The sequence below is a fragment of the Aedes albopictus genome, chromosome 2 (genome assembly GCF_035046485.1).
Source record: "Aedes albopictus strain Foshan chromosome 2, AalbF5, whole genome shotgun sequence".
NCBI lineage: Eukaryota > Metazoa > Arthropoda > Insecta > Diptera > Culicidae > Aedes > Aedes albopictus.
Window position 1 is genome coordinate 448,651,305 of NC_085137.1, and position 21,712 is coordinate 448,673,016.

At 38.2% G+C, this 21,712-nt stretch overlaps 1 protein-coding gene across 6 annotated transcripts in view; it reads left to right on the forward strand.

The window, feature by feature from the left end:
- Nucleotides 1-21,712, forward strand: part of LOC109410035 (E3 ubiquitin-protein ligase AMFR) — a 162,096-nt gene that overhangs the window by 138,624 nt on the left and 1,760 nt on the right. For 5 of the 6 annotated variants that reach the window (XM_029870001.2, XM_029870004.2, XM_062853843.1 and 2 more), the window contains exons 7-9: nt 8,079-8,169; nt 11,245-11,593; nt 11,668-12,561. In XM_029870001.2, the coding sequence (XP_029725861.1) occupies nt 8,079-8,169; nt 11,245-11,593; nt 11,668-12,561 (1,334 nt within the window). The remainder of the gene's footprint in view (nt 1-8,078; nt 8,170-11,244; nt 11,594-11,667; nt 12,562-21,712) is intronic. The other variant, XM_029870005.2, reaches the window with a different exon arrangement.

Here is a 21,712-nt window from a genome sequence, read left to right on the forward strand (position 1 = left end):
AAATTGTCCCTCAGTCGGATATGTAAGCGATAGTGAGTAAAAATAGTACTTTATACGATGTACAGCGTACATCCTAATGCGATTTCTGGTTGTCTGGGGTTTTCGAGTGCCCCGCCGAAAGCTGTCAGTTACCAAACCCATGCATACGCCACACCACATCGCAGCTTTTTCAATAGTCTGATGAACAGTTACCAAAAATACTTTCGCAAACCAACTTTGGGACTAACGGTAGTGCTCCGAATATTAATGTGAACCAAACCTATGCATGTAACACAAGAACACCGGCTCTTGAGGCAAAATATATTACTTTTAAAGAACATAAGAAAAAAAACCTATGTTTTAATTATGTAAAAAAAAGCTTCTCAGTTAAATTAAAAATTGTTTCCGCCCTACTGGATGTAAAAAAAATGCATGGACGACTTTTTCGGTATTTTTTTGCGCTCTCTAGGTCTGGAAATTCCTCCACCTAAATATAAGGAACCGAATGCAATTTTTTTTAGTCTCATATATGCTGAAAAAGTTGGCTAGTGAGTTTAAAAAAAGACAATTACACCAGGGTTTTCTTCCAAGAATTCCTTCAGAATTCTCGAAAAGTCTTCCATAGATTTCTTTTGAAGTTCCTTTAAAAAAGTTCCATGGATTGCTTCAGAATTTCCTCTATAACTACAGAATTTTCGTTACGAAAAATTTCATCAGAAATTCTTCCAGATAAGCTTTCATTGGTTACCTGTAAAATTCTGTCATACACTTTTCTTGTGTTGGTGGTTCATCGATTGTTTTCGGCCATCCTTACCATCATAACCTTTTTAGGAATCCGCAAAAATAATATTTCAGGAAATCATCCACGCATTCTATCAAAAATTAATTCAGCTGTTATTGAAGAAAATTCAAGTTTCCTCAGGAAATTTCTCCTAAAATTCCTTCAGAAAGTCTTCCTCAGACTCTTGCAGAGATTTTTTTTAGAAATTGCACAAGAAATTCCACTGGAGTCCAAGGAAATCTTCCAAAATTATTTCATGAATTTGGTCTTCAATCTACCATAGTTTCTCACAGAAACTCCTTCAGTTTTTTTTTCAAAATTTTTTTGAGGCATACATCAGGACTTTCCAGGATGTTCCCCCATGAATTTCTCTAGAAATTTCTCCAAGAGTTCTTTTAAGAAGATTTCTTTGGGTTTCTTCTGAATCTCAACCAAGAATTACTTGAGAAATTCTTCTACAGATTCGTATAAAATAATCATCGGATATTTCTCCGGGGTTCCTTTGGAATTTCCTACCGGGATTTCTTTAGGAATTCTTTCAAAGATTCTTACATAAATTTTATCCATGTTTTCTTCAGAAATTGTTCAGGTATTTCTTCTGGAAGTCCACCCGAGATTTGTTAACACATTACACTAAGAATTTCATTGAAAATTCCATAAACAAATTGTCCATATTTTTTCAAGAATTTAGCAAGAAAAGCCTGCATGAATTCTACCAGAGATTATACAAAGATTCCTTCAGGATTTCCTCCAGATATTCAACATGTACTTTCCCTGAAGTTGATTCGGCATGTCCGCTGAAGATAACTTCTACACGGATTATTTGAGAAATATACTTAAAAAAAATCTTGGAATTTCTACGCAAATTTCTTAAGAAATAACTTCAGATTTTTTTTCTAAAGATTCTTGCAGACGCTTGTTTTTGCGTCCCAAGTAGCACCTGCAACTAAAATGGAAATGATCATCGTTGCAAACATGTTGCAACTGAGTTTTCATGAAGCAAACAAAATTAAAACCTATTAAAATCCTGTTGTTAATGCCAAACTGAGATGTAACAGTTTTATAACAACTAGCAAAATGAAAACAAACGTCATCATTAGTCGAAACTTGCAAAACCGATTTGTAACTGAAGAATAATCTGAATGTTTCAACGAATCAACCGTTCACAAACCAAATCAACCAAAACATTGATTCTGATTGTTATAAACATGTTGCACCTGGAACTTATTTAGAACATAACGAACAATTTTGACAGGAGAGATAGAAGTTCCAAAATGTGCGGCAAAATGTTTTTGTGATCACGAAAAATATAAAATGCACTATAAAAAACCAAAATGTTCCAAAAATAACGAAAGCATGTACAAATAAAATGTAACCTTTTCTTCATAAATTAATCTTTTATTCCAAATTTTATAAAATTAAAGTGGTAAAAGAGAAAAAAAAATCTGATTGGAAGTATAATATTGACCCAATAAAAAAAATTCTGCCTCATTTTCGCAGTACTGAACGACTGGTACCTACCACTGGGAAGATTTGAATATATGGGGTTTTGAGAAATCTAACGTAACGTACAAAAATATTAGGAGTTTCCCACGAAAAATTTTACAATGGGTTTACATTTTTCACAAAAAACGTGAAATATTCGGTACGTAATAAATGGACAGCCTCTTGTCGACATAAATGGGAAGTACACGTCCAAGTGTCTGCTTTTTTGGTTATTTATGTCCTACACGGAAAATTCAAACTACCTTACTTTGGGTCGATTTTACCCTAAAATGAGTATATCAAATTGATTAGTTACCCAAAATTAGGTTGTTTTTCCTCTCTTCCCCACAGATGTTGTCGTAAACAAACAGATGTGCGTCTATTCAATGAGGGTCCTTGAGGCCAATAAGCCAATTTTGGGTAAATGTAGATTTACCCAAATTTGGGTTGAATGAAGCGGGTCTTGGGTTGAATTTACCTACTCTTGAGTATATTTTTAGTTGGAGGTAAAGGCAATTTACCATGCGTGAGTTTAATCGATTCACTCATATGTTGACTTATTGGGCCGAACTAGGTATAGTATTGCGTCAAAAGAATCCAATTTTTGGTAGTTTGGCGGTTTCGTGTACCACGTGCAGCATTGTTGTACTTTGTAAATACGGATTCCCATAGACATGATTCAGCAAATAGTATCTTTCAAAATTCTAAAATTAATTTTCAGCATTTTATGGGTGCATTAAATAAGCTGCTGAAATGCACTCCGCCAAAGCAATATGGCGAGTTAATTTTTAGCACAAATGCCTAAATTTTCACTCGCAAAATGATAGGTAGGCTGAGGCGCGTTGAGAATACGGAGCTAAAATGCGTAACTTACCGATAAATCTGGAACGGCACACAAATTGACGTTCTCGGTCAGTCTTATTTGCGGTATATTTATGCACACAATGTATTATTCACATGAACGAAACTGTTGATGCATAATAACTGGCAGTGACGAATGTGGTGACTAGCTGACTAGTTGTCGAATCGGTCACCATTTTTTAAGTCGACTATAAGTTGTATCTTGGTTATAATTCGATTGCGTATTAAAAGCGTTTATATCACGAATAGATGTTTTATATTGGCTCCACCTCTTGCGCTTTTTTGGTTGCAATTTAGTCGTTAATAAGACAATTGGTTCAAATGGCATAACTTTCAATATAGTTGCATACAAATTACAGGAACTTATTAATGTCCAAGTGTGTTGCTAGGGGTTCCTCCAGGTAGTCAAACATAATTTCAGAAAAACCACTAAGAGTTTTAATCAACCTCCTTGCACATTGGGGTCTTTTTTACCCCAACCGTACACTTCATTAGCTGTTCCTAACGTGATGCATTAGGAAGGTTAATGGAATACTCCAGTAGTTTCCCTACCAATTCCTATTTTTTTTCTTGGAATTCCACCAAGGGTTTCCAGGAAGTTCTTAAGAAATCTTTCTGAGATTTCTTTAAGGATTTCTTAAGATATTCATTCAAAAGTGCTTCCTAAAATTGCTATAGATTTATTCAGAAATTTCTCTAGATTCTTACAGTAAACTTCTTTCTCTGATTCTTACAGTAAACTTCTGCTGAGATTCCTTCTAAAATTTCTTTGAAGAGATAGTTTTTATCTCCACAGACTTCTTCAGTGTTTTAGAAATTTCTTTTGGAATTTCCGCACGGGATTTCTTAGAAAGTTTTTCCATGGATATTTTAAAAAAATCCTTCTTATGTTTTTCTACTGAGATTTTTTTTGAAAACTTTTCCCAGGTTTTGTCCAAGAACTCTTTGAGAAATTCCGTCTCCCAGAACCCATTTAGAAATTTCGCAAGGATTTTTTTTTTAATTTCTTCTGCGTTTCCATCAGACATACCTCTGAGATGTCTTTAGATAACCATGCCGATTTTTCAGATATTCCCACAGAGGTTTTTCATTGCTTATCCCAGAAATTGTACGAACTTCAGTAAAAAATTCTATGACAAATCACTGGAAAACCTCCTTGTCTCTCGAAATATCTTAAACAAGTCTTGGATATACCTTTAGAAACTCCTTAAAGAATTTTTTGAAAATGTTCTGGTGAAATTACTGGATAAACATTCCCAAAGCAATTTCTGAAGTTATATCTCTACAAAAAATCCTGGATGCCTAGGATAACCCGAAAAAATAACTAAAGACATCCGCTTAATTCTCAAAAAAATAAATGAGATCTATGGAGCAACTCTGCAAGTAATTCTAAGGAAAAAGTGCTTGAGAAATTTTTGAAGAAATGTGTGGAAAATTCCTTATATGTAAAGGAATCTCATTAATATGTCTGCACAAATCGCAGTCAAAGGTACTGTTGGAATTATCGAAGAAGTCCTTCAATATATTTCTGAGGGATCTCTGGAGGGTTTTCTGAAGGAATCCTTAGAAAAACTCCAGGAGATACATCTGAAGAAGATTTCAGAAATATTTCATATACGATTTCTGAAGCGGTTTGTACAAGAAATCTCTGAACCATTACCTGGATAAATTTGTGAAAGAAATCTAGAAGAAGCAAACAAAAAATCAATGAAAAATTGAAGAGAAACATTGAAGAAATAAAAAAAAATATGGTTTTTGGAAATACTACCTGGAATAACTGGAGAATCTTCTGCAGACATTCATTAAAAAAAATCTGAAAAAAATCCTTGAATGGAATAGATTCTGGAATGATGCAGGAATTCTTGAGAGAATCTTTGGAAAACAAATTCTGAAAATATCCCTGAAGGAAGTTTTAAGTAAATCCAAAGCAATGCCTGTAGGGATATTAGAAGGAACTATTGGAGAAACCCCTGGAGAAACTTTTAAAAGAATCTATTGAGTTTTCTAGAGGAATTTACAAATAAATGAACGAGGAAAAGATAAAAGGAAAACAGGAGGATATGAAGGGAGAGAATTAGTATGCAAAAAGGAGCTTATATATTTTAAATTAGTCCCACGAGAGTTTCAGCGGTTTCAGAGGCGCTTTAGGGGGTTATTTCAAAGTAGTTCAAGGGCTATTCAAAGAATATCAAAAGATGGAATGCATTTTCTTGATTCAATGGTGTTTCAGGGGGTTTTAAAGAAATTTCAGGGGTATTTTAGAGGGTTTCAGAAAATTTCGAAAAGTTTCAGAGAGATTTTAGGGTTTTAGGGGCATTTTTAGTGATTCCAGGGGGCTTCAGAAGCATTTTAAAATGTTTCAGAGAGTTTCAGGTGCGTTCCAGGGGTCTTTCAGCGCCATTAAGAGAGAATTTATCCAAATTGGAGGGGATTCAGAGGCTATTCATGAGATGCTGTCCATCGTAGACTCATTTTTGAATCTACCTCCTCCCCTCTCGTAATTGTATCATGCTCTTTCGTAATTATACCTCTCAAAATTTGTATGGACCGTAGACCGAGGACCTCCAAAGCATCTAAGTAATCAATGCACGTGCCCTGAGGGTTTCAACGTGGTTCTGGAGAGCTTCCGTGAAACTCCCATTAATCTCCCTGAAAATTCCCTAAGACTCCTCTTGAAGACATTTGAAAACCCTCTGAACCCTTCTGAAAACACACCTCAAACTTTTCTGAAAGCGCTTGAAACACTTTGGCATTCCCTTGACCCTTCTGTAATTCCCGCAGATTTTTTGGAACGACCCAAAACCTCTAATAGATCCCTGCAACGATCTTAGAATCTGAAAAAACGCCTCTGAAACCCTCTGTAGCACCCCTCAAGTGCCCCCTCAACATCCCTGGAGTCTCTTGAAAACTTCTGGAACACCCGTGAAACCCAATAGAACACTCGTGAAGTCTATAGAATGCCGCTGAAATTCCCTGAAATTCAAGGAACCTTCCGAAACGCCCTTGAAGTTATCCTGGAACTCCCTTGGCACGCATATGAATACGCTTGAAGTCCTTTGGAAAACCCTCAACCCTTCTGGAACTCGTGGAATGTTCCTGAAATCCAGATAATCGCCCCTGAAATCTCCTGGAACTCTTATGAAATCCCCTGTAACACCCCTGAGACGCCATGGAGCACTTCTCAAGCCCCTTGAAAACCCCCGGAATGCCCCTGAAATCCCCTGGAACACCCGTGAAACCCATTGGAAACCTCTGGAACACACCAGTAACGCCACTGAAGCGCCCTGAAATACCACAGGATCGCCCCTGAAATTTCCCGGAAGGGCCCTGAACCGCCCATGAAGCTCCTTGGGACATGAAACTCTTTGAAGGCCCTGTTAGTGTAGTATTAGCTAGTGAGTTAAAATACACGTTAAACTTCCGGCAGTCGTGCGGTTGGCCACCCCTACCTGCTAATGCTGAGTACAAAAAGCGAGGGTTAATAAAAATTTAAAAAAAAAACTTTGAAGACCCCTGGAACGTCCCTGAAGAACTTAGATGAAAGGTCACTTCCAACTTTTTGAAACTCATCTACTAACACAATAAAGGTTTCTTAATAATCTTCAAACATGGCTAATATGTAGCTCTATGCGAGCAAAAGATTTCTAATATCTGTCAGGAACAATTTCTTCTTAAATTCCTTGCGCTCTATCCTAACAACACAAACATCTCACACTTATTCGTTGCATAACGTCTCATAATCCATTCCGCATCTCACCCTACAGCGAATAATGGGTGATACTTAACCTATCGCGTCTAGCTGTTGACCTCCTATCGTTGAAAGCAGAACGAGCCTGGCGTCTACCTGAACATCAGGTTCACTTTTTAGAGGTATACATACCTCCGATAATCACCCCAGTCAGTAGTGTGATCCCCAGCCGGCGATGATGCAATGTATGAGAAGAAATGAGGGAGGTGTGAAGTAGGTTCATTTCCGTAACTTGCGTTGATCGTTCGAAAAGTAAACCTACCTCACGTAATTTGTATGTATTCTTGCTGCTCCGATAGATTTCGCACACAAAGTAGAAACCGTCAACGCGACTTATGTAGAAGCGAGCGAATGCATGCAAAAAAAAAAACACCCCGAAAAGGTCTGTGTCAATGCCAAACACTATCAGGAGGGATCCGGTCGGTCGGTGCTTTCCTAATGAATTATTTATCGTGATTCTATTAAATAGCGAGCGATCAATCGCGCTTGTTGTGGCGGATACCATTTGAGTCATCATCGATTGGTCGTGCCTACGGAACGTACGGACCCAATGTGACCTTTCTTCCGGTGCGTCATCGAACGTGTCTTCTAATTGTCCGAGTTGTACCGTTCGATATTGCATACAAATTGATTGGTTGAGGTTATAACATATCACCAGAGATTACGAGTGATTATCACTAGAATTTTAGATACCGAACTAGAAATCTTATATTTTCATTGGAGTTCAACGGTGATGGTAGACAAACACTGCATTCCAGGCTACTGTTGGCCTCTTGGAATATCGATAGGTGCAAATTGGTCTATCGTTAGCGTTAGCGGAGAATGCAAATTATCCATAACGACGACGATTGGCCTTTCGCTTTCCATATGGTTTTGTTGTTAATTTACATCGAACTCATATCGATAGAACCTGTTCGCAAAGTTGAAATCAGCTCGGACTGGACTAATGCATTATTCAGTATTCTAATCCTTAGCGGCTACCTATTACCAGACATACCTCAACATAGTGAACCGTGTTGAGCATTTATGACGTGGACCCTCGAATGACTGGCTAGAGCTACACATATGTATGTAGGAAAGTTCCAGTCGATCACATGTTGAACCTATCAGGTCCATCGTATCGTTTGACTGATTCATATATACCTTGGACTCCTGAATCCAGCCGTTAAGAACAGTAAACCTTTAAAATCTTAGTTAATGATGTACTTTTTCCTCTCGTTTCAGTGTGTTCTGCTCTCGATACGCACCCTGCACGTGCTGATACGGTATGCCATGTTCCTGTACGATATGCGCCAAGGTGGAATCACCCATGAATGTAAGTATATCGGCGAACAGAGAAGGCACAGACAAACAGACGTCACTTAACATAAGTGGAACTCCATGGTCAGAGCGATGGAAAAAGTTGTATCCTTTTCCAGCACGCGAAACTGTTATATCTCTCATAAAAGGCGTCGAACTGTCATTTATTTTGGTAAACAAAAAACATCTGATCCAACCAGTATTCCAGTTTTGGCAAAGAATACAGGAACGAAGAATGGCATCTGAGATATGCGCAAAACTAGCTGCTGGAAATCCACTTATTCATTTTGTTATAAATTCATTGAAATCTTCGAAATAACACATCCACGTTTCACATATCGATCTCCCTTTATATTTAAAAGCATAAAACGTATTTTTGACTTGAGTTTACAGAGTTTTATTACAATTTATGTCCGATTTTAGTTCTCCACGTGCTGCCAGTCTAGATCTATGAGGTCTTTGTTTTACTTCACAGCAATGAAAAATGCACTGTTGAAAATGCTTTGACATCCATGTGCACAACAGAACATGTGCTCGATGAACAAATTGAGATTTGAAATTATGAAAAGAAATCCACGTACTCCGGTGAGACTCGAACTCACGACTCCCAATTCGCTAGACGGGCGCTTCTATTCCTTCAAGCTACGGAGTCACTCGACTATCTCCGTCGCCAGCAGGCCTAGAACTGAACTCGATTCCACAATCGCACATGGTTATCTTCTTTTCACAATCCAAACCCCCTTCGGATGGGATTAGATGAACATCTAACACATTGTCTGTTGTGCACATGTATGTCAAAGCGGGAGAGGAAGTTATTTTTAAATGTCGAGAGCTTCGGGCACTGCCTCCCAATCACTTATTGGTATGGCAATTAGTGTGCAGTCGGACTCTCGACGGGTCGGTCCTCGGCCGACCGAATACGGTAAGGGTGACCGTAGCACCTTACAAATGTCAATTTCTTGATTTTGCTTTGGCTGACCAAGCCATGTGGGAAATTACACTGTTGAAAATGCTTTGACATCCATGTGCACAACAGAACATGTGCTCGATGAACAAATTGAGATTTGAAATTATGAAAAGAAATCCACGTACTCCGGTGAGACTCGAACTCACGACTCCCAATTCGCTAGACGGGCGCTTCTATTCCTTCAAGCTACGGAGTCACTCGACTATCTCCGTCGCCAGCAGGCCTAGAACTGAACTCGATTCCACAATCGCACATGGTTATCTTCTTTTCACAATCCAAACCCCCTTCGGATGGGATTAGATGAACATCTAACACATTGTCTGTTGTGCACATGTATGTCAAAGCGGGAGAGGAAGTTATTTTTAAATGTCGAGAGCTTCGGGTACTGCCTCCCAATCACTTATTGGTATGGCAATTAGTGTGCAGTCGGACTCTCGACGGGTCGGTCCTCGGCCGACCGAATACGGTAAGGGTGACCGTAGCACCTTACAAATGTCATCCGAAGGGGGTTTGGATTGTGAAAAGAAGATAACCATGTGCGATTGTGGAATCGAGTTCAGTTCTAGGCCTGCTGGCGACGGAGATAGTCGAGTGACTCCGTAGCTTGAAGGAATAGAAGCGCCCGTCTAGCGAATTGGGAGTCGTGAGTTCGAGTCTCACCGGAGTACGTGGATTTCTTTTCATAATTTCAAATCTCAATTTGTTCATCGAGCACATGTTCTGTTGTGCACATGGATGTCAAAGCATTTTCAACAGTGTAATTTCCCACATGGCTTGGTCAGCCAAAGCAAAATCAAGAAATTTTTATTTGTCAAAAATAAAGCTTTGAACCTAAAACAATTTTTAGAAAATGGCCATAATCTGGCTCACGGGTTATTAAATGATGAGTTTACATGTTTTACAGCTAATTACTCACATATTTCTGTATTAAATTTAATATTTTCCGAAACTGCGTGTTTGGTGAATTTCAAAGACACTTTCAAACTTTTGTTACCGTAGCTGTATTGCACATGGAATAAATATTCGAATGAATGTTTATAGCAGAGCAGCCAAACCCGATTTCGTCATCAAAAGTTCTATAAATATTGATATTTATGCATAAAATTCTCGCGTTTAGTATCATACAGGCGTATCTACAATGATCGATTTCTCTTCATCGATTTTCTCTTCGGATTATCCCGGAAAATACGGCCAATATTCTGATGATCTCTTGGTGTGTTTCGGTGAAGGACGACTAGGACTAGCATCCAAAACAACAAAAACAACCGAACATGATTTGCCGGCCAAGTTATTAACCAAAGAGAAAATCGATGAAGAGAAATCGATCATTGTAGATACGCCCGTATGATACTAAGCGCGAGAATTGTACTTTTTCTAAAGTAATGACTTGTTTAGTATGAAAATTGCATACTTTTAGGCGTTTTCATTAGATTTTTTAAACTTAAATTTAAATTATTAAGAATTTACTAAACTTGCATAAGTTTTACAAAGCTTTTTGCATTCTGAGTTGGGTAATTCAGATGGAAAATTTATTTTCAGCACTTACAAAGACATTTCACTGACTGATCAATTTCACCCCTAAACTAAAATTTCTGATTTTTTAAATGATACCTATTTATTGCAATAAAATAATTTGCAGTAAAAGTTTCAACCTCGTTGACCGATGAAACCCGTGGTCGTACTTGTTTTAAAGCATTGAGTTTGACCATATCGATAACTATTCAAAAATTAGAAGACAAAAACTGTGAAAAGGGATCATTTTCACCCGAAATCACGGTACTCTACGAAAGGAAATTTCATTTAATATTGAATTTTCTGCTCAAACAGCTCTAAAGCCACAAAAAATAGGAAACCGCGCCAATTTGTTTTTCAATTACTTCTCTTTTACCACATGACAGCACATGAATTTAAAGCCCTACTAAGCAGCACATTGCTTCGCACATGACATATGATCACCAACGCCTCGGCTTAAGCTAAACCCTCTCTGATCTTCCAGGCATGAAAACTTGACGTGATCACATTCAATTCTTTCTGACTCAACTACTTAGACACACTCCGACGCATCGGGAAAAAAAAACTGCAAACGTGCTAATCGATCGCTTTCTCGTTCTCGTTCCATTTCAGCAGCAATTTCCTGGGACAAGCGCGGCCCGGTGGCGTACTACATCGAGCTCATCTTCGAGGTGGCCGCCCTGGTGGTAGACTTCGGTCACCATCTGCACATGCTCCTGTGGAGCAACATCTTCCTCTCGATGGCGAGCCTGGTGATCATCATGCAGCTGCGCTATCTGATCAATGAAATCCAGCGGAAAATCAAAAAGCACCGCAACTACCTGTGGGTGCTGAACCACATGGAGAAGAGCTACCCGCTGGCAACGGCGGAGGATCTCAAGCAGAACTGCGACAACTGTGCCATTTGCTGGGAGAAGATGGAAACGGCGCGGAAGCTGCCGTGTTCGCACCTGTTTCACAAGTGAGTTAACACGACGCTGAGCTGCACTGCCATTTGATCTGATCTACTAATTTGTGTTTTATTCTTATTTCCAGTTCGTGTCTACAGTCCTGGCTGGAGCAGGACACAAGCTGTCCAACCTGCCGTCTGGGGCTTAGCGTGCACAACAACAACGTTAACATTCTGCCGAACGAGATCCGCATCGACGATACGGAACCGGCAGGCCGTACGGCTAACAATCACTTCTTCCACTTCAACGGATCTCGGTACGTGTCCTGGTTGCCGAACTTCTCCGTGGAGGTGACCCACATCAACTCGGTACTCCGGAACGAACCAAGTCCTCGCGAAACAGCGGTCAACCACACCTCGCAAATCCGGAACATGGCACGACACGTGCAGGAGATGTTTCCGCGCTTTCCGCTGTCAACTCTGATAGCCGATCTGCAGATTTCCCGATCGATCGAAGTCACGATCGACAACATTCTGGAGGGACGCCTGCAGGTACCGGCGCGGTTCCAAGAATTCGACGACCTCGACGATGACAGCGCCACAACGGCCAATACGACAACCAACGGTAACGACGGAAACAGCACCAGCGCTACCATGAGCAATATCAACAGCTTCAACAGCAGCCAGCCGGAGACACCGGACTCCGCAAGTGGCCTGAGTGGTTTCCCTGCCATAACCGCAAACGATTACTACGTCAATGCGGACGAATTCAGCCCTAGCAACCATTACGGTGGTGGTGGTGGCGGTGGTGGTGGTGCGGGTGGATCTGAATCGAACATGTCGACACTTTCCTCGATCGGAAGCAGCAGCGGTTACGAAGTGGAGCGGAGTACAAACATTTTCGGTAACTTCGATAACCTGCTGCGGGATGAGAGCTTCGACGATGTGCCACTGGGCGATCGGTTTTCGAAGAGTTCCGAGGAGCGGGAACGGATTCTGCAGCGAAGGAAGGAACAGTTGCTCGTCATCGCGAGAAGAAAGTAAGTGTGCGGGGGAAAAGGGATAACTTGCATTGACAGTAAAATACTGTCAGAATACAGTTTCTTATACCGATTTTTGCAACAACGAAGTTACTCCAAGTTACTTACTGAGCAGTAATGTCATAGTAACATCAGAGCTGGTTACTCAAGATTTATAAATGTCAGCGCACCCTTTACTGGTACACTCCCATAGGAATGACTTCAATATGGCGTTTTATCTATATATATAAAAATGAGTTTGCAGCTTCTTTGAGGCAACAAAACTCACGAACGGCCGAACCGATCAGCATGACCCTTGCACGTTTCGATTCGTATTCATGGTGGCTGTGTTTATATGTATAAAAAGTTACGAAAATCAACTAGAAAAGTAACAAAACTGATAGAGAACTGATTTTCCATGAGCTGGGAAGGAAATCAACACGACCGAATTAAAATCAATCTAGAGTGCGGTGCTATTTTGAGCTCAACAGTTGTCAAACCACCACAAGACGGCAAGACAAGCGGCAAGACAAAGTTTGCCGGGACAGCTAGTCTTGAATAATTCCGGATAATTCATCCACAAATTATCTCATGATTTTTCTCTGTTATAAACGTGGAAGAGGCATTCTTGCAGCAATTTCTTGTATAAGTTCAAAAATTCATCGAAAAATCTTTTAAGGATTTGTCCAAGATTGTTTTTAAAATGTGTTCCATCTAATGTCATTTTAGAATTTTCTTCACGACAAGTTCCAGGGAAACCACCAGAAATGCCTGAAGGGATTCTTTCAGGTTTTGTTCATATTTTTTAAATTTGTTTATAGAAAGAAGATTCGGAAGTGAGGATTTTCGAAAATAATTGCAGCAAAAGTTCCTTCAAAGATAACACTTCAAATGTCTTTTATTATTTCAGCCCTGCCCATGTATCTCTTTGGAAATTTCTCCGGGATTCCTCCAGAGCATTATGAAAGTTTTTCTCCATAAATTGTCCTAGGGTCTGTTTCTGGTTTTTTTTAAATAAATTTCTCAAAAGGTTCATGTTGAAAGTTTCCACAAGGAGTTTCCTCACAAATTCCGTCAAAAATTCCCCCTGGAATTCCTTAGACATTGTTAAGGAAATTCCTTCAAGGATTGCTGCACAGGCTCGTGCGTGTATTCCTTCATGTATTTCTTCAAATATTTCCAAAGGAATTGCTCCAGGAGTTTGTTTGGAATTTCTTCAGAAATTCTTCTAAAAATTTCTCAAGAAATTCATCAGTAGAAATTTCTTAAAAATTGCTTAGGATTTATGAAGACCTTCAGGGTGTCTTTAAGATTTTTTTTTCCGGAGATGCTGTTCTTCTAAGGGTTCCTTCAGAAATTACTTGAATTTGTTGAGATATTTCATCAAGAACTTCATCTGTACCATTGTCTGAAATATTTCAAGTCATTTTTTTTTCAGAGTTTCCTTCAGAATCCTACTACAGATTTCTTCTGGGCTCTTTCCAGAAATTTCTAAAATGTTTCCGTTTTTCCTAGAGTTCATGGAGGTGTCTTACATTTTTAACGTATTCTTCCAGGCAGTCATCCAGGAAATGCCCCAGAAATAACTTCAGAAAATGTTTGAATTTGCAGAACTCATGTCCAGGAATTCTACCTCACTTCGAAAATGTTGAAGATATTTTTCTAGGATTTTCCAAAGGTATCAACAGAAGCTTTTTAAGGGATTCCTTCAGACAATCCTCCAGGGATTTCTTTAGAAATTTCAACAGAAGAATTCCTGAAAAAATCCTGAAGTAATAACTGAAATAATTACAGCAGGAATCTCTGAAGTAAGCCCACGATATATTTCTGCCGGGGCCACGGAAGCAATCCCCAAAAATCCTTGGAAGAGTTTCTGCAAGAATTTCTCAAGGAATTCTTGGAGTTACCACTTGAAGTATTTCCGAAGAAATCTCTTCTCGAATATTAGAGAAGTTCTTCAAGGAGTTTCTGAAAATCTCAATGGATATTTGTTTGAAGAAATCTCTACCTAAAATTCTTGAATAAATCCTTTAAAAGTGAAGAAGTATCAGGAGATATTTTTGAAGGAATTCCTGAAGAAATTTCAGAAAAAAATCGAGCAGGAACTTCTGAAAGAATCTGTGAAAGAATTTCTGAAAAAATATTCAATAGAATCTCCAAAGAATCTCAGGAAGTACACTTGCCTGAATTTCTAGATGAAGATCTGAATGAATCCCACGGAAATTTATGAACGACTCCCAGGAGAAATTATTAAAGATTTTTTTGAATAAACAGTGGGATCAACTCCTCGGAAAACTGTTTGTGGAATTCTCAGATTTTTTTTATGACAACTTCTGGAGATAAATTTTAACAATTTTTTTGGAGTACATATTTCCTGAAAGCATTTAAGGAGCCATATTAAATTCTTGCTAAATACCTAGACCAACATTTGGTGGAATTCTTGTAGCAAACGCTACAGTAGTAATTATTCAAGAATCTTTGGAGGGATTCATGGAGTAATGGAGTAATTGAAAAAATTCTTAAGTAGTCCTCGATGGAATGACAGGAAAAAAAAACAAGGAAAGCTATTTAAAAAGGTTCTTGGAGAAATTTTGGTAAAAATTCTTGAGAAAATATTTTAAAGAAGCACTGAAAATTGTGTTAACCCTTTCGGGACGGATGGGTCATATTAGCCCACCTTCTATGATGAGCTGTATTAAATCCGGGACAATAGATAGCTGTATGGTTTCTTTGGCAAAGTTGTAGCACCAGATGATAGACCTAGTGATCCAGAACATTTTGAGATTTTCAGCTTTAATGGAATGCTCTCGCGCCTGATGAACATCGAGCATTTTAACCAATGTCTACACCTACACTCATCTCACCATGCTCTGTAAGCCTATGTCCATAGTATACATTGTAGTCACGTGGATATGAGATGTTCTATGCTTTTCAAATCATCCGGAACTTCAGCCCAAAATGTTCTATTACATCAACCAAGGTATCGGTAATATCTTTAGCTATTCCATTTATCATGTTAGGTTCTGTGAGACTATACGTAGTATAACCGATTAAATTTCCAGCAAATTAAATATTAAAAGTTCTCCAAATCATCCTGAAGATCAGGTCACATGATCTACCACAACAACAAAGACTTTTTACATGTCTCTCGTTAACGAAATATACCCAATCAGGCTCTACAAATTTAGATGGAACGTTTACGATCAATGCTTGATGTGTGTATGACATTCTAGGTTCATTTATAGCATCCGTAACTTTAGGCCATGTGATCTATACGATCAATGGAAGCATTAAGATTTCTTTCACCACTATCACGTACTCATTTATGCTCAATGAGCCCAAACGCATCATTGCAGGTATTTCTTTGCAATCTAGATGTTCTAGGTTTTCCAAATCATCTTGGACATAAGTTCATACGATCTACCACAATAACCAGAGCTCTGTTCGTGACTCCGGCTAACGAAACATACCCATAAGGTTCTTCACAGCAATATGGATTAATAATGCTAAATCGTAATGTGTGTAAGATCTTTTGGGTACAAAGGATGGGATCATTCATTTGCAACCATTTACATTCACTTGCGAATAACTCGCTTCAGCAACATCGTAACAAAGATTGATGTATGGAGCACTTTTTCATTTTTGTTTTACCTGAAACTTTGTAGAACAATGTACTGGCGTAGCGTCAATTATAAAGTCAACAGAAGGCAGCAAACGCAACTCTCCACGGCGTGAATGTAATTTACATTCACCGCGTGGAGAGTTGCCTTCAAAGCTCGTTCACGAACTAGTTATGCGTGTGTAACCCTAATGCTATTCGGCGAACTTTCAGATAAAACTACAAGGTTCAATTCATCCATACATAGTTTTTTGATAGACTGCTTCTGAGCTGAGATAGTATCAAGTGAATGTAACTCTTTGCAAGTGAATGATCCCATCCCTGGGTACAATAGTAACTTACTACTTATTGTAAACTCAGGCAAAAATATCTAGAAGATCAACCAAAGCACTTAAATTTCCTTCATCCAGGGTCTTAACCCTCTGAACTCCTCTGAAACATCTCTGAAACGCTCTTGAAAACCCCTGGCACGTTCCTAAAGCCCTTTGGAACATCCCTGGAACCCCTTAAAATGAACATAACATCTAACAGTTTAGACTATGCCAGTGTTCAGAAATTGAATCTTGGATCATAATGATAGTATGATAAAGAAAATAGTTTTTTTTGTAAACGATGAAAATGTGATTTCAAGCAATATTAAAGTGTGAAGCTTCTTGTATTAGGGTGTGCCTTTGATATTTGTGATTAGTTGCTTATAAGAAAAATCTTTGATAAGGATCATTGCCCTTTAGTGCTGTTATAGAAATTATTTGCATTTTAGCCGCTTAACCCTTCAGGTCGCGCGCCGTTGTAAAAAGTACATGAGCAGGAGTATTGGTGACCGTACACTTCGTAGTTGCTACTCCGTGATTGACCAGAGCTAGCGGAATTGCAAGAGAGCCAATAGATGGGGCTTGGGATTAGCGCACTTTCCTTAATGTACACGTTCCGAGAGATCAAACTTTATTGGGTCAATAACGGTGCCGGCCACGTCCTTACGTTTAACCGAAGAAGGAAAGGAATGCCAGTTCGACAACCGTTGCTACTAGAACTAGAGGTTGTATGTACTACTGGACCCTCCACAGCTGTCACGGGAAGGAGTTTTTGTTAGTTGGCGGGATCAATAGTTACATAAATCAGCATTCGCTTTGGTAAGCATGAGAACCCTGAGCATACACAAAACACATATACACAGAGGTGTGTCACCTCACAGTTAGGAAAAATGTTGAGTCCTTGAAAATTCTGAGTAGGAGTCTAAAGAATGTCCTATGAAACGAAAGAGATCTTGCGTCACCTCGCAATTTAGATAACTACGCAGTGTTACTTGCCTCTGATACCATGGACTCGATACATTACGGCAAAACTCTGTGCCGACACCATCAGTGCCGGACCGCACAATTCAAGGGAAGAAATACTGAAACATATATTTTTTTATAGAGACTTTACCCTGAAGGGGCATTCGTCTCTAACGCATATTCTCACTACTCAAATACTGTGGCCAGCACCTTGAAGTGGTGGACTGTACAATAATATAGGGAAATTTCATTGAACAAAATGTGAATAGCGAGAATTTTGACCGACACTTGAAGTGACGAACTTTACAGTACTTGCCGCGTCAATTCTCGAAAGATTGGTATAAGTAATATATACAAACAGAAATATGTAGTGGAAGAGATAATTTACAAGATGTAATCTTGGATAGTTGCAAAAACAAAGCACAAGCCGACACTCATGGTGACAAACTATACAAATTCGATGAAAGAATATTGAACAGCTACATACACACATACACTAAAATTAGACACAAGTTATCATCTATAATGAATCAAGAAGATGATGAAAATAGATGCAATGTAGAGGAGAGAAACAACAAGGAACAAACTTACCGGATTATCCCCTGCAGCACACCAGAAAGTCCCTCAGGCTATTACGCATGCGCATGTTCACTCGTTCAAGTCACTCGCTCGATCTTCCGTTTTCTAGCTACCATGTTACCGTGCAATTGATAACGCACGACACGAACGATACTATTATTTATGTCGAAAACACATAAAGTTATTCTTGTAGATTTGTAGGACTTCATTTTAGAACAGTTTGGACGACTTTGAATGTCCCAAAGGTTCATAATAAGCTAGTTGACTTCAGATTGCTCCAGTAATTGCGGTTGATTATGCAACGTTACTTAGTATAACAGATATGGCTACTGTTCTAGACCTGAGGTTCTGAACTCCAAGGTAGTTTGGCTGACCTGGAATATGCCTATAGTGTCTATAAATGACAGCTTCACGGATTCCAGTAGGTTATGCAATGCTATTATTTGTGGCGAAAATACAAAAAAAATCTTCTTGTAGATTTGAAGGATAGGGCTATAGGACAGTTTGGAACATCTGAAACATCCCAGAATATAAAACACATTTTGATATTCTTTACGAAGGCTTAATGAATACATACAAGGGATACTCAAAATAACTGGGACAGGTAAAAATTTCACTTTTCAAAAGATGTTCAACTCGCTGTAACTTTTCGAAAAGCGCATCAAATATTCTCAAATTTTTACTGTAAGTTTACCAACTAGTTGTGTATCAGTGGTTCAAATTTGGAAAAGATCGGGCCATTCTACACGAAGTTATGAAGATTTTAGAAAAAGGTGTAATTATCCGATAGCCAACTTTGAGGTGTTTTATCTCCGGATTCAATGAACCGAATGCAATGAAATTTTGATCATTTATGACAAATATAATGAACTTTGGCAAACAGTTGACTTAATTTGAAATTATTAATAAGAAAAAAAGTTATAGCGGTTTCATGTATTCTATGTTTTTTTAGTAAATTTATCTATTTTTCATATGCATCCCATTACTTTTCCAATTTATTGCCGGCTATTTGGTTCCTTTTCTTTGAAACATAAATATTCTTCTTCTTCTTCTTCTTTATGGCTCTACATCCGCACTGGGACTTGACCTGCCTCGCTTCAACTTAGTGTTCTTTGAGCACTTCCACAGTTATTAATTGAAGGGCTTTCTTTGCCTGCCATTGCATGAATTTGTATATTGTGAGGCAAGTACAATGATACACTATGCCCAGGGAGTCGAGAAAATTTTCCCGACCGGAACGGGAATTGAACCCGCCGTCTCCGGATTGGCGATCCATAGCCTTAACCACTAGGCTAACTGGAGAACCTAAATATATTCAAGTCAATTAGAGGGAATTTAAATGAACTATAATTACAACCTCGAATTTTTAAACGATGATGAAGTTTTGGATAAATTGGTGTTATATTAGAAAAATAATCTAATTTTTATAACCTTCCGTAACTCGCGCGGTTGACTACCTGCGTCAGCACCACACTAATGCTGAGTACAAGAAGCGAGATTTTTTTTTTTTCAACGTGTTGTACAAAATACAACAGCGCGATCGCTCGAGGGATAATTTTCTTTCGTGTAAAGAATTTTAAGTTTAATCAAAAGCTTTTAATAGCTCATTATATAAGTTATAAATGATCAAAATTTCATTGCATTCGGTTCATTGAATCCGGAGATATAACAGCTCAAAGTTGGCTACCGAATAATTATAACTTTTTCTAGAACCTTTATAACTTCATGAAGAATAGTCCGATCTTTTCCAAATTTTGACCACTGATACACAACTAGGGCAAATCGCCAATTTTTGCACGGCTAAAAATTCGCCAATTATTGTACACCCCATAAGAAAAGCATGGAGTGTGCAACAGTAGGCGAGTTTTTAGCCGTGCAACAATTGGCGATTTACCCTAGTTGATGAACTTACAGTAAAAATTTGAGAATATTAGATGCCCTTTTCAAAAAGTTTTTTTGAAAAGTGAAAATTTTACCTGTCGCAGTTATTTTGAGTATCCCCTGTATAAACGTAACCCACATCCTAGCCCACATCCAAGTTCGGCTTTTAGAAGAACTGGTATGTCAAATATTTCTTTTTTTCCAAATTTGATGGTGTTCAGGATGTTCTAGGTTATCAATGAAGTCCCAAAAACAAATATTCCCATTTTTCCCATTTTTTTTTTGCATCAACTTTGCCGAAGACAGTATTCTGTTTTATCGAATGGGTGAATTTATACATCCGTTTCTATGTTGGGGTCATATATGACCCCTCCGGCTCAAAAGGGTTAAGGGGACTCTGAGGACAACATCAGGGGGTTTCGAAACATTTCTGAATGCTTCAGGGGCTTCCAGGATACCTCTAAAAGCTTTGAAAGAGATTTCAATGTCACTCCCCGAGCAGAAGGGAATAGCAACAGCATAATAAAATGTGATATTTTGGAAAAATAACTGAGTAGCGGAAAGAGTTATTTTCATGTTATTTACATAACATATTCTGTTATAAACTTGTCTGTCATAAGCGGCAAAATAACAAATATTATAACAAAAAAATGTTCCTGGAAGACCTGTTTAATAACATGTTTTGTTAGTTTCAATAACAACCTAATAACAGCGAATTTTGAAAATATTTCAATAACCAATTTTGATATGAATACGTTATTGATAACAATCTGAAAACAAAATTTGCTTTTTTTCTGTTGCGGATAGGAACTCCTTCAAAGTCCCATATGCATTCAATGGGATACGCAACAATAGGATCTATTTTTAAATATTTCATTTATAATGGGACGCTATTGTTGTAGCAAGCGATTTCTTATCGAAAACAGAGACAAACAATAGTTCTCGTTTATTTTCCAAACAACTAACGATGAAAAACTACCGTCGTTTTGAAACCCTTTATTAGGTGGTTCATTGTTTATAAGATTAATTTACACTATTACCTCATTGATTGACACATTTATCCTAGTTAATCTAAGTGGGCTCGATGCAGTGAAATCAATGAAAATAAAATGTCTAAAAATAATCAATGGATTTCTTGATGACTTATTTTTTTACATTTTTGTCGAAAATGTGTTGTTCGTCGTTGAATTCCTTCAGTTGATCCAAAATGTTTCATAAAATGGCTAACACTCTATTACAGTCTCTATTTTCGTATTCATACCTAACAGGTATACTTTTCAAAGTACTTATAAAACAAAAGGCTGATAAGTTGGCACTGTAACGTAATGTCAGTAAGAAGAGGAACTGATGACAAAATAATATTTTCTCTTACAGTTCCTCACGGAATGCTGTGAACAACGAAAATCTCGAATGGTGTAGTTTTGATTGCAAAGCTAGTTATGTTGTAATATTAATGATAAAATATTTGTACTAGTCTCAATGACACAATAATAACTGAACTTGTGCTACAACAAAACATGTTATTGAAATGTAATTTAAAGAAAATATACCAAGAGCACGATCATAACAAAATAAGATTGCCCAACAGAACATGTTATGGAACGGTGATGACTTAATAAGTTAATAATAACAAACCGAGATATAAAAACAGGTTTTGTGATTCCGTTGTTATTATTCTGATATTTTCCTCTGCTCGGGTCAGGGGGTTTAGTGAGATTTCAGCGGCTTTCAATGAGATTTCAGTGGGCTTCGGGAACTTCAGAAGAGCTTTAGTGGGGTTTTAGAATGGTTACAAGGCGTATAAAGACGTTTAGGAATT